This window comes from Melanotaenia boesemani, chromosome 7 (genome assembly GCF_017639745.1).
Source record: "Melanotaenia boesemani isolate fMelBoe1 chromosome 7, fMelBoe1.pri, whole genome shotgun sequence".
NCBI lineage: Eukaryota > Metazoa > Chordata > Actinopteri > Atheriniformes > Melanotaeniidae > Melanotaenia > Melanotaenia boesemani.
This window is the reverse complement of record NC_055688.1, coordinates 35,363,124-35,376,456: the sequence shown is the minus strand read 5'-3', so window position 1 is coordinate 35,376,456 and position 13,333 is coordinate 35,363,124. Positions and strand designations below refer to the sequence as shown.

The 13,333-nt window shown below is 39.5% G+C and overlaps 1 protein-coding gene across 2 annotated transcripts; it reads left to right on the top strand.

Annotated features, from left to right (window-relative positions):
* Positions 1 to 1,342: 1,342 nt before the first annotated feature.
* rab33a (RAB33A, member RAS oncogene family) lies at positions 1,343 to 13,082 on the top strand. Of its 2 annotated transcripts, XM_041991042.1 has the most exons (5): positions 1,343 to 1,420; positions 2,718 to 3,265; positions 9,667 to 9,807; positions 12,221 to 12,301; positions 12,385 to 13,082. In XM_041991042.1, the coding sequence occupies exons 2-5, from the start codon at positions 2,882 to 2,884 to the stop codon at positions 12,607 to 12,609; spliced, it is 831 nt and encodes a 276-aa protein (XP_041846976.1). In that variant the 5' UTR covers positions 1,343 to 1,420; positions 2,718 to 2,881; the 3' UTR covers positions 12,610 to 13,082. The 2 variants fall into 2 exon arrangements, with proteins under 2 accessions (XP_041846976.1, XP_041846977.1); XM_041991043.1 differs by lacking the exon at positions 1,343 to 1,420 and having other exon boundaries at positions 2,584 to 3,265.
* Positions 13,083 to 13,333: the final 251 nt, after the last annotated feature.

Below are 13,333 nucleotides of genomic sequence, written 5' to 3'. Positions count from 1 at the left end.
GTACACTATTGCCCCCCTGTGGTCACAGATTCTGATGGATCACAGATTTTGGTGTAACACCTATCTTTGTAATGTTTCAGTAAAATTGTAAAAGTGTTTTGGTAAACTTGTAAAAGTGTTTCACTGGATGTAATATTGTTTGCACTTCCCAGCCACCATAGTTTTGAATAAAACTCAATAAAAAAACAAAAAATACAAGACAAATGGACAAAAGTACAGGTTAAAATATCACTTGATTAAAATACTATTGTCAAAATTCAGCAGCCGTATTGCTGAGGGAATAAAAAAATTGAGAAATTTTTGTTTTCGCTTGCAGGTGCATGATAGCAGCGACTAGAAGGCATGATCACAAACTCAGCATCCATAATGTGCGGGTTAGCGTTCTTCATGAACTGAAATCTCCCAGTTTGACTCCAAACTTTGAACAGATCCTGAAAATGTTGTTCAGCCTTTTCCTTTCCTTAAAAGAGAGCCCATAAAACCAAAGGATAAAAGAAAAAGTTAAGACTTTCATTAAACAAATAATAAAAAGTGTATAAGTTAGACTTAGAAACAAGGAATCCAGCTTTTGTAATAAATAAATTCTGTCAGTTTCAATTTAGTCAAACTGACTGTGGAATTATTTTTGTTTTAGTGCGTAAGCAATCATAAAAAAATTGTAATATACCTTTTTGATAAAGTGCTTTTGATCCTGTTTGGAATTTAGTTCAATTTCATCCAAACTTACAGCCATTCAGATGGGAAATTAGTCTGAGATTTGGCTCTAAATCCAAAGATACCAGACACATGTCTTATCTTCAATTTAACCTTCTCTCAATTTGTATTAGTAGTCTTCCTCTTTAAGTGGTTGGGTAATGAATCAACCAGTTAATGTAAAAGTTGTTGGACTGGTAATGAAAGAGGCGTGTAACATCACAAGCACATATATGAGCACAAAACCAGCAAATAGTTCGGTTCATTATAAAAATGTAAATGGATTCTATATTTGACTGCTGGGTTTGTGTTCAGCAGGGTGTGAATGTCCCACTGAGCATCACTCTCAGACAAACAGGCCTTTTACGGAGGATGAAGGGAGCTTTGTCAGACAGCAGTCTTGGGATTGTTCGTCGTTGCGAGTGTGTGTTTGTCAAGCGTGTGTGTGAGGACGAGATTATGTGAATCTCTTTAGAGAAAGTGTGCATGTCTGCGAGGAAGAGATGGTTTGTTCAGCACGGCGAGTGGCACGACTGAAACAGGACGAGTGTTTGGTGATTCGGGCTGCGTTTCAGTTTCATATCATCAGACTAGACGAGCAGAGGGGAGTGTGTTGGCGTGAACAAAGCGGGGGTGTGTGTGACTTTAAGGGGGTGAGTCAAAATGCAAAATGGAAGCAGAGCAGCTTAAACACACTGCAGTTTAATTAGAAGAAGATTTTGAAAAGGTGAGTCAAACACTTTCTGCTTTCACCAGACATTGATGAAAAATGTCTGATTTAATGTGAAAATGTGTGAAAATGTCCAATAATAATGATGAAATGTGCAGTCTGTCAGTGATGACATGGAGATTCATCCTGAAATGAGGTCAGGAATTAGGCTGCAAAGAGGAAAACTATCTAATGCTGTGTGAACGTACGGAAACCTGTTCCACAGCTTGTAAAATAAAAGTATTGAAAAAGTATCTGATAATTATGAGATTTAAAATCATAATTATGAGATTAAATAGTAGTTATTGTGAGAGTGAAAGTTGTTATTATTGGATTAAAAGTCATTTATATATAATTAATTAATAATTAGATTCATTAGGTCATTATGAGATTTAAAGTTATTATGATATAAAATAATTATGACTCATAACAATGAGTTTGTAAAAAAATATATATATATCATAATAATGTTTTAACTTATAATTATGACTTTTTTTTTACTTAAAATGACTGAATGTCATAATAAGGACATACTTTGACAACATTTTTAATTTACAAGTGGTGGGAATGGGCTTCCATATTAACACAGTCACTAAAAACTGAAAGATTACCTTTTTTTGTTTCATAATTATACCACTGAATTTTATAATTACAACTTTTGTATCTCATAATCATGACTTTTAATCTCATATTATGATTTTGAATCTAATAACTGACTTTTTGTATGTAATAATTATTACTTTCAATGTAATAATAATGGCTTTATCTCATAATTATGACTCAATCTTATAATTATGATGTTTTTTCCATAATTATGAGATACTTGTCAGTATTTGTAATTTTCAAGTGGTGCTAATAGGCTTCCATAGACTCTGCAAATTGCTCTAAAGGAAATTAAAAGAATAGGAGGAAGAAAGAGAATCTATATGTAAATATTGACTTGAAGAAGCAAGAACTCTGGTGTTTTCTTACCTTCCACATATTACCTTAATCGGGCCTGGAATCTGGGAAAGCTGCAAATTCCTCTGTTACAACCATGTTGTTTTATGGAATGTGATCAGATGATTGGCTGATCAGATCATGTGACTGGATCGTGTGAAAAAAAACTGTTTCACTTTCTGTGCAATGGCTTCAATTACATCGTTAAATGTTGAGACACAGTTTACAGTTAATGAACACCTGATCTGGCCACCCCAGGTATAAAAGTCTAGCTCCGCCGCTGGATTATATGATTCTGTTTGTTTGTTAGAAAGGAAAACATGGCCAACAATCAGCCAGTGAATATCTTTCTTTTTTCACTGCTTCTCCCTTTAAGGCTCCATCAGCTGCTGAAAGAGAGCATCGTCGGTGTTGTTGCAGCTCCGGTCTCCTCCTCCTCCTCCTCCTTTCCCCTCCCTTCCCTTCATCCATCTCTCCGTCCAACCCCCACTCTCCTCTCCACACTCGCACCTCGACTTTTGCATCGCCTCCTCCGGCATAATGACCAACGATTCCCCGGAGGAGGAGACCCGAGCTCCGGGCGGCGGAGGAGCTGGTGGTAAAGAAGGGAATGCGCGAGCGAAAAACGACAATGTCACCATCCTGACATCCTCCATGGATTTCCACAGAGCCGGCAGGAGCCGAGCCAGCAGCGGCCACGATGCCGCCCCGAGCATCACATCCTCCGTGGACCTGAGCACCTCCTCCCTGGAGATGAGCATCCAGACGCGGATCTTTAAGATCATCGTCATCGGGGACTCCAACGTGGGGAAGACGTGTCTCACCTTCCGCTTCACGGGGGGGAGCTTCCCCGACAAGACCGAGGCCACCATCGGCGTGGATTTCAGGGAGAAGGCGGTGGAGATTGAAGGGGAGACTATCAAGGTAAAAACAGCTGTGGGGGGGCTGGATGATGATGAGTGGTGTTTCCTCACTCCCACCTCCACCTCCTCCTCCTCCTCTTCCTTTGTTGATCAGCTGCAGCTGTCTGCCAGGGGATGACACAGGGCCATTTTCTCCTCACAGCCAGAGTAACACTAGTCACAACAATAATGGAGATATGTGACATTTATCTAAAAATGTCCTTAACATGCTGGAGAAATTCACCAAAGATGGCAGCAGCAGACCAGAACTGGTCTCTGGACTCAACAATAGAACAAAGAGAAGCTGTATGAATTTCAGTTGCTTTGCTAACTTCTTATTATATGAATTTTCTCATTGGTTAAGATGCATTTTTTAAAAGAAAGAAAAAAAAAACAACCAGAAACAAATTATACTTGGAGCTAAAGCATTTTTCTGAAATATCTTCATGAAAAGCTTTGGAAAAAAACATCACAAAATTGCTTGAAAATGCACAAAAACAGATTTTTTGAGACATTTGTTCAAAGTATAGAATTAATGTGTCACAAAACAGGACAAATGGAGAAAATAATGACATTCAAGCATCTTAAAACTGGAAATAATTTCAGTTAAATGTGTTAACATAAGCTAGAGTGGAAATCATAAATCACTCTCAGTAACAACAACTCTGGCTCCAGTGAAACCAGCAGCATGGTAAATGTAGGTTGCTGTAATATCATGGTAAACATGAGATTAGAATGGAATTATTTCCATTTGGAGTGGACCATCAGTGTAAAATGACAGGTTAGTTGTATTCACTCATTCATTTGGTTGAGCTCTTGAATATTTGAGACTTTTTATCCTTTTAGTTTCCCCACCTTGCTTGGTCGGCCAGTATAAAACAAACTCTTATTTGCTCCCGTCGCCCTTTTTGTGCAAACTCCAGATGCCCCCGAATGCTGATTCACAAGCACACAAACACTTCACTTTCCACATCAGGGGAGTATTTCTGAGTCATCGAAAGTCCCCTTCAAAGCCTGAACACATAGCTAATCCACATGGAAATATTTCATTTTAATGTACGGAGGAAGAAAAGTGCCAAAATGAAAAACAAATACAGCATTAAGTAATTTATTAAATGTGTTATTGATTTATTAAATTGGGGAATAAATTAATCAAATACAGTTATTAATGCATCAATAATTAATTGAGTCATTAATTACTGGAAATTGTAACTTAAAATATTAAATGTCAGTGTTTTATACATTAAATTAATAAATATATTTATCAATAACTACTTAAATGTATCATTATTTGTTCAATTTGGAACTTTAAATAAATAAATAAATAAATGAATGTGCCATTAATTTATAAAAATTGGAGTAAAAAATAAAGTGATCAATGACTTCTTAAAATGGCAAATAAAACATGACAAAGCATGAGCAGGAAAGGAGATTTGTTGAGTGTTGTTTCAGGTTAACTGAAACATAAATTGATTACTGTCTGAATAAAATCAATGACGATTATGGGGTTAACCAGCTAAAAGAAAAGAGGAGATTGCAGTTAGTAAATGCACAGATAGAATTGAAAATTTTGGGCATTTTTCACATTTCATGCGATGGACTGGTGACCTGTCCAGGTGTACCTGCCTCTCACCTGTTAATGCTGGGATAGGCTCCAGCTCACCTTAATGGACTAAGCGGTACAGAGAGGATGATAAAGACATTTTTCAGGATTGTAATGAATCTTTCCACAAAGCAAAGAAACCTAAAACTTCATCAGGAGAAACTTTTACTCAGTCTTGCGATCACACAAGAAAGTAGGAAACCGACAAATGAAGAGTATCGATTTTCAGTCAAAGAATTCAAGCTGTAATTACAGAGGCTGAAACAATATACTAATAATCTTTTTTAACCTTATGTTTTCATATTTTTTTTCCTTTTCTTTATCAGAACAATTTCATTCACTTTTTTGGGTATATTTAGCCCCTTCTTCATGAGAGCCTCCTGTACACTGGGCAGCTTAAGATAGTAAAGAAGATTTTTGTCTTTGCTAAGTACAAATTCCTAACATGAAGCATACAAAAATGACGGCGAGACACTCAGTTAAAAGACTTCACCAAGCATCGGCATCCAAACAAAACACAGTTCAAACTCTAAGCAGTTATATGTGAATGTAGAAACCAGGAGAACATCTCTGTCCACTTTAGAGCTTCTGCTAATTTCTCCACACAAAGGGAGTCACATGACAGCAGAGACTCTGCTGGTTCCAGAGACGTCTGTCTCATCACGGTGGGACAGAAACTCTGGAGCTAGCAGCCAGAACCAGAAACCAGGTCTTACTGCCTTTTTTTTTTTTTATTAACCATGAAGGTCCTGCTGGTTTCCATGGAGATGAAGGAGGTTTTATAGTGAAAGATTCACTGTTCCTATCTTAAGGTGCATTTCCATTACCCCTAGAATTTGCTCAAAAGCTAAATATCGCAATAAAAAGCCAGTAATAGAAACACCTACATTTAGAAAAGAACTTTTAAATATCACTACAAACGGTTTACTCTCTCATGAGGTGGTTTTTTAGACGTGTCGATGTAGAAGTATATCGCAAAAGTGTAATGGAAACACTTTTCTCGCATTTACACTTCACCGAACATGACGTAGGGGGTCACGTGACCAGTTCATTTCAAATAAAGATGGTGCAGTATGAGTAGACGCAGGAGGAGACGGAAATCTTTTTACAAATAATTAAAGAAAAAAATATAATCGTCATCCTTGATAGAAAACAACAGCGAAATGCAGGCTGTGTCCGAATGTCCCCCCTACTCCCTACATAGTGCCCTATTTAGGGGTCACGCCATTTTTTAAAGCGTCTGAATGTCCAGAGAGAAAAAAGTTGGGCACTCAAAATTACCCACAATGCACCTTGAAAAGTAGTGAGCATTGATGGTCACTAGATGGGTCAATATAGACCACAATGCATTGCGGGCAGAAGCTCAACATGGCCCAAGGAGGCGAAAAAATTTAGCTGCACGATATTAGCAAATAAAGAATAAAATACAACATAAGGAATAAAAATATTTATACACGACTTTGGATTGGATTTGGAATGACATCTTGATGACTGTTGTGGTTGCCATGGTGATGGCTGGTAGTCATGTCGTCTGCGGTGAGGAAAAAATTGGTAGCTTTGAGTCCAAATCGGCAAAAGAATGAGTCACTATGTAGTGTGCTAAATAGTGCAGCCCTATGTAGTGAGCGAAGGGTGAGGGAGTAGGGTGGACATTCGGACACAGCCGCAGAGTTTTACAAAGATTTACAAATCTCCTTCCGCCTCAAAGTGGATCTCGTGGGACGAGACTCTACGAGAATAACGGCTAATGCGCTAACCACCAGTCAAAGGAAACACCTGCAAATCGCAGCTGCACTTTGGCGAAATGTTAGAAATATCGCTTTTATTTTGCCAACAACTGTAATGGAAACACAGCTATAGACTATCTTGGGCTTCACTTCTTTCTGGATCCTCATGGTGTTTCTAAGGTGAATGTGGGGCTATCCCTGGATCCTCCTGACTCTGACCATTGATAGAGGTGTCCATCATCATCATCATCATCATCATCATCATTGGCCGATGGCTTCCTGAGATATTTACCTGCGTAACATCTCTATTAAACACCTGGAAACCTGCTCAGGTTCACTCTTTACCTTTAGCTGTAGCACAGTTCATTAGATATTACTTTACTCATTCCTACATGAACTGGGCTGCTGTCCTCTGATTTTCATTGAAAGTAAAGTGATTTTATTTTAAGAGGAGATAAAAAATTGACATTTTCTACTGAGTTCCAGGTTTTTAGTAATCGCACACGTCTCAGCTTTCTGTAGAGACCAAGATTAAACATGCAGCCTTTGTAGTGTTTTTAGGTATGTCATTTCAGACAGGAGGCATCGTGAAGGTTAACGCAACCAGAATGTTCAGCTGTAAACCAAAATTGTTGATATTTTTTTTGAGTGATTCTACATCCTACTTTTATGTCAGGATTGTAAAGCTCCAACTCATGATCATTTTACCATGAAAAGCTAAAAATTCCACTCAACTTTCAGGTTTAAAATGACTTAAATTCTCTTAACTAAGATTGACAGTGAAGGTAAAAAATAAACAAACAAACAAATAAATAAATAAATAAAAAAAACTGGTTGTCTGGCTGGTGAATTACAGCCACACACATATTGGCAACAACAAAAGCTGCAGAGGATATAAATAGCAGAGCGCTCAGTGTAGATGCAGATGGAAATGTGTCCGATTAATGGTTGTTCATTCAAGTCATCCAGCAGGATTCTTTCACTGTGTAACAGAGTTTAATTGCATTCAGCAAAAATTTTGTCAAATGGATTTATATTTTCTGTATTTTTGTTTTTGGTGAGAGATTTCTGCTGATAAATCTTTCATGGTGGAAACTGAAAAACATTATATTCACTTATATAGACGAATTTAGCATCAGTGGATGGAGGCTTCTTAATGTTCTGCCATAATCTGGGATATAAATGTCTGACGACGCTGAGCTTTGATGTTAATGCAACGCTGGGTGGTCTTTTGAAGTGGTGAAAGAAGATAATTCAGGCTTGAGCTGAGTGTCGGGAGCTGTCCCTGTTGATATGCAAAGAGCCTCTGATCACACACTTTGGGCAGCTATGGTTGAGTCTACATATTATATGACCTTTATTTCTGATCAGATTTGTCAGTAAAGGAAAATAGCTTTTGCATCCTTGTTCCGGTTAAATCTGAACAATAAAATGCTGCTACTGAGCAGCTCCAGGTGCCATACATGATCTAACTGAGGATGAGATTAAATCTGGTTTTTATTCCTCACAATAATTATTTTATTTACTGGGAGCAAGTTCCAGTTTAATGACTTGGATAAACTTGCTTGTAAGTAAGTATGTGATGAACTTTAGCTAGCCAGACAGCAGCTTGCTTTTTAGATTTTCTTCCACTTTCTTGGGTCCAGTTTACTATTACTGGGTTGGATCTTCTTTGTCCTTCAGAACTGCATTAATTCCTGGTGTCATGGATTCAACAAGTTGTAGGAAACCTTCCTCAGAGGTTTTCTCCATATTGACATGAAGCATCACACAGCTGCTGCAGGTTTGTCGGCTGCATCCATGATGAGAATCTCCCGTTCCACCACATCCCAAAGCTGCTCTACTGGACTGAGATCTGGTGGCTGTGGAGGCCGTTGGAGTCCAGTGAACTCATCGTCATGTTCTAGAAAGCAGGTGGAGATGATCTGAGCTTTGTGACATGGTGCATTATCCTGCTGGAAGTAGCATCAGAAGATGCTCCACTGTGGTCATAAAGGGATGGACATGGTCAGCAACAATACTCAGGTAGGCTGTGCTGGTTAAACCAGGCCACGTTGGTACTAAGGGGCCCAAAGTGGACCAAGAAGATCGCCCACCACCATTACACCAGCAGCAGCCTGAAGCGTTGATCCAAGGCAGGATGGATCCATGTTTTCATGATGTTTCCAGCAGATTATGAACCTAGCATCTGAATGTGGAGCTGAAATGGAGACTCATCAGACCAGCAACGTTTCTCCATCTTCTATTGTCCAGTGTTGGTGAGTGTGTGTGAATTGTAGCCTCAGTTTCCTGTTCTTAGCTGACAGGAGGCACCCGGTGTGTCTTCTGCTTGGACGTGGTTGGACGTGTTGTGTGTTCAGAGATGATGTTCTGCAGACCTTTGTTGGAAGCAGTGCTGATTGGACTTCTTGTTGTCTTTCTATCATCTTCAACCAGTGTGCCCATTCTCCTCTGACCTCTGACACCAACCAGACATTCTGGTCCAGACAACTGCTGCTCACTGGATATTTTCTCTTCTTCAGACCATTCTCTGTAAACCCTGGAGATGGTTGTGTGTGAAAATCCCAGTAAATACTCAGACCAACAACCATGCCATGTTCAAAGTCACTTAAATCTCCTTTCTTTCTCATTCTGATGCTCAGTTTGAACTTCAGAAAGTCATCTTCACCATGTCTACATGACTAGATGTGTTGAGTTGCTGCCATGTGATTGGCTGGTTAGATATTTGTGTCAACAAACCACTGAACAGGTGGAGCTGAATACTGCTTATGATCACACAAAAATCCCATCATGCTACAGAACAGTTCTCTCCTGAGACTCTGCAGCCTGGATTTTACTGGCACTATTACCTGTTTACATGTACAGAGCCACACACTGGTTTCTATAGGGCTTTTTAAACTTATAAACCAGATACATGGCTGTCTTATCTTTCATGGAGATTTACAATTGTTAACAACAAAACTGAAAAGCAACAAACTCAGCCTGAAAGTCTGGATTTTTCACACAGCTGGATATTCTGATACAAACAAACACCAATGCAGTTAAGGACCTGTAATCTTAGAGTCATGCATTTTATTCCATCTACCTCCACAGGTGCAGGTGTGGGACACAGCCGGCCAGGAGCGCTTTCGCAAATCCATGGTGGAGCACTATTACCGTAATGTGCACGCAGTGGTCTTTGTGTACGATGTTACCAAGATGGCCTCCTTCCGCAACCTGCAGACATGGATAGAGGTTGGCAATACATTTCATACTAACGTAATACTTTGTTAGTGTCTAATGATGCAGGCCGAGCCTTTGCTACAGAGATTTTGATTTGATTTGACAGTTAACTGAACATAAGGCAAAAAAAGAGAAAAGAAATTAAACCAACAAATCCAATACAACAAAATAATCCTTGTTCAAAAGGAGTGGGAAGAAGCCAAAGCTCCAGGAATAATTTATTATACCTTGTCTTTTGACATTAAAGTTGTTTTTACACTTAATATTTCAGGAGAAAGTCGGAAAAATTTATTCAGGTTTTTTTTCACAGCTGCTGCTTGCACAAGCATCTTACAGCTGAAGCAGTAGTGTGCAGATTAAGCAGGGAGGCCAAACATGTCTCCCTGGCAAAGGACGGCTATTTTTTCTCTTGTTATTGTGATAGCAAGTATAAAGACAGAACAGGGGACATTATACAAACATATGTGAAGAGGAGAAAGGAAAAAGAAAAAAGAGACAACAATCAGAAAAACAAAAACAAAATGGAATAGGTACTATTTTGTTAAGAAAGATGGCACTATGTGGAGATATATGCAATTTTTATGTTGGGAAAAGGAATGAGAAACATATATATATATATATATATATGTTGTGTTCAAAATAATAGCAGTCAGGTTAAAAAATTGAGTTAAGCCCAAAGTCCTTATAATAGTTTTTATTTCCATGCATTGGTAACACTGCACATTATATTCTAAATCAAAACATGAAGAAAAAGCAGACATTTCTTTAATTATGTTACAGAAAATGAAGAAAAATGAACATTGGGCTGTTCAAAAAAATAGCAGTGTCTGCATTTTACTTTACAAACTCAAATATTTACTGTATGAAATGAAAAATATCCAGGATTCAGCATTCCTATGAATCACTAAACTAATATTTAGTTGTATAGCCACAGTTTCTGAGAACCGCTTCACATCTGTGTTGCATGGAGTCAACCAACTTCTGGCATCTGTCAACAGGGATTCCAACCCAGGATAATTTGACAACGTCCCATAATTCCTTTGCATTTCTTGGTTTTGCCTCAGAAACAGCATTTTTAATGTCACCCCACAAGTTTTCTATCGGATTAAGGTCCGGGGATTGGGCTGGCCACTCCATGACTTTAATTTTGTTGTTCTGGAACCAAGCTGCTGCTCGCTTACTGGTGTGTTTGGGGTCGTTGTCTTGTTGAAACACCCATTTCAAGGGCATTTCCTCTTCAGCATAAGGCAACATGACCTCTTCAAGTATTTTGATGTATCCAAACTGATCCATGATCCCTGGTATGCGATAAATAGGCCCGACACCATAGTAAGAGAAACATCCCCAGATCATGATGCTTGCACCACCATGCTTCACTGTCTTCAGAGTGTACTGTGGCTTGAATTCAGTGTTTGGGGGTCGTCTGACAAACTGTCTGCGGCCCTTAGACCCAAAGAGAACAATCTTACTCTCATCCGTCCACAAAATGTTTCTCCATTTCTCTTTTGGCCAGCCAATGTGTTCTTTGGCAAATTGTATCCTCTTCAGCACATGTCTTTTTTGTAACAGTGGGACTTTGCGGGGTCTTCTTGCCGATAGATTAGCTTCACACAGGCGTCTTCTAATTGTCACAGTACTCACAGGTAACTTCAGACTGTCTTTGATCATCCTGGAGCTGATCATTGGCTGAGTTTTCACCATTCTGGCTATTCTTCGATCCACTCGAATGGTAGTCTTCCGTTTTCTTCCACGTGTCTCTGGTTTTGCTTTCCATTTTAAAGCATTGGAGATCATTTTAGCCGAGCAGCCCATCATTTTCTGCACTTCTTTATACGTTTTCCCTTCATTAATCAACTTTTTTATCAAAGTACGCTTTTCTTCTGAACAATGTCTGGAACGACCCATTTTTCTCAGGTTTTCAGAGAGAAATGCATGAGCAACATGTGCTGGCTTCATCCTTAAATAAGGGCCACCTGATTGACACCTGTTTTCAATCACAGATTGAATGACTTCACTAATTGAAATCCACACTGCTATTATTTGGAACACAACTGTATATATATGGAACTGTTCCATTTAGGGGATCCTTCTGGATCAGGATTGTCCGGCCTTCAGTTAGCCATTCAGGGTGGGTCCCATCCTTTAGCAGCTGGGTCATTTGTGCTGCCAGGCGCTCATGGAGGTAAGTTAGCTTCAACCAGTAGGTGTGAACCATGTCAGGCCCTGGTGCTGTCCAGTTTTTCATACCTGAGACTCTTTGTTGAATGTCTGCCACTATGATGGTTACTGGCTCTTGTTCAGGGAGGTTGCTGTGGTCTGCTCTTAGATCCATCAGCCACTGTACACCGCTGTTGTGAGATGCCTCCTTCTCCCAAATGCTTTTCCAGTATTGTTCAGTCTCCAGCTATATCCTGCTCTGTTCCAGGAGTGTAATGGCCATCGAGTATCAGCATCAGTGCCTCGAGTTCTGGTAGGAAACAAGTGTGATCTTGTGGACCAAATACAGGTTGGTGTACACACAAAGACTCCAACATGCTTTTGTAAGTCATTTGCCAGCAACTTGATGGCCAACTACTGCTGTTTCCCCAGGTGCCCTCCAACATGGCGTTGAAGTTTGCCGATTCCCACAACATGCTGCTGTTTGAGACGTCGGCAAAGGATCCGAAAGAGAGTCAAAACGTCGATTCAATCTTCATGTCCCTGGCCTGCCGCTTGAAAGCCCAGAAATCCCTGCTGTACAGAGACGTGGAGCGAGAGGACGGCAGAGTGCGACTCACGCAAGAGAATGAAACTAAGAGTAACTGTCCCTGTTGAGGAAGTGGGAATTACTACAAGAAGGGAAGAGAGAAGAGTAACAATACATGTCAAGGAGGAGTGGGATTATGAGAGTCTTAAACAAACTGTACCTTTTCTGGTTTTGGAGGAGGATGGGGTGAGTTGAGACTGACACTAAGAGCAAGGATAGGGTGGAAGAGGACAGGGAGAGGGTGTTAACGCTGGTTCACTGAACTAAAACCTCAACAGAGGTCTGGTTCTTGAGGATGTGAAGGTAAAGAAAACAGATTGGTGTGGTGACACATTTATTATGGATTCAGAAATAAAGGTATGCTGCCTTTTAGACTAAAAAATTCTACTCATTTTACCATAGACACAATCAAAGTTTATATACCTTCCATGGGATTTATAGCCGATAGCCTTGAAGCAAAGTTTTTCCTAAAACCAGGTCTAGTTTGGTATTTGTGTTACGAATTGCAGTTCAATAAGGATGTATTGGTATATAGGATAGGATAGGATCCTTATGCCTTTCCTTGGGCATCATAGTAGAGGAGAAGCTGGTTGCATTGAAGTTATCAGACTGACTACTGCTACTAGCAAGAAGACCACTGGACCAGATTAGTGATGACTGAATCGTATCGGATTAATTGCACAAACATTGGGGACAGAGGGCGAACGTACAGGTACAGATCTTCTTTAAAGAACTTAAACGCTTCCTTATATCAGATCTTCTGCTGTCCCGTCTCTATTATTTATCATTTGA

Bases quoted from the DNA above. Each gene is read 5' to 3' on its own strand.
- rab33a (XM_041991042.1), top strand. From the start codon at position 2,882: ATGACCAACGATTCCCCGGAGGAGGAGACCCGAGCTCCGGGCGGCGGA. The intron at 3,266-9,666 runs GTAAAAACAGCT...CTACCTCCACAG, and splicing joins TTGAAGGGGAGACTATCAAG to GTGCAGGTGTGGGACACAGC. The intron at 9,808-12,220 runs GTTGGCAATACA...GCTCTGTTCCAG, and splicing joins ACCTGCAGACATGGATAGAG to GAGTGTAATGGCCATCGAGT.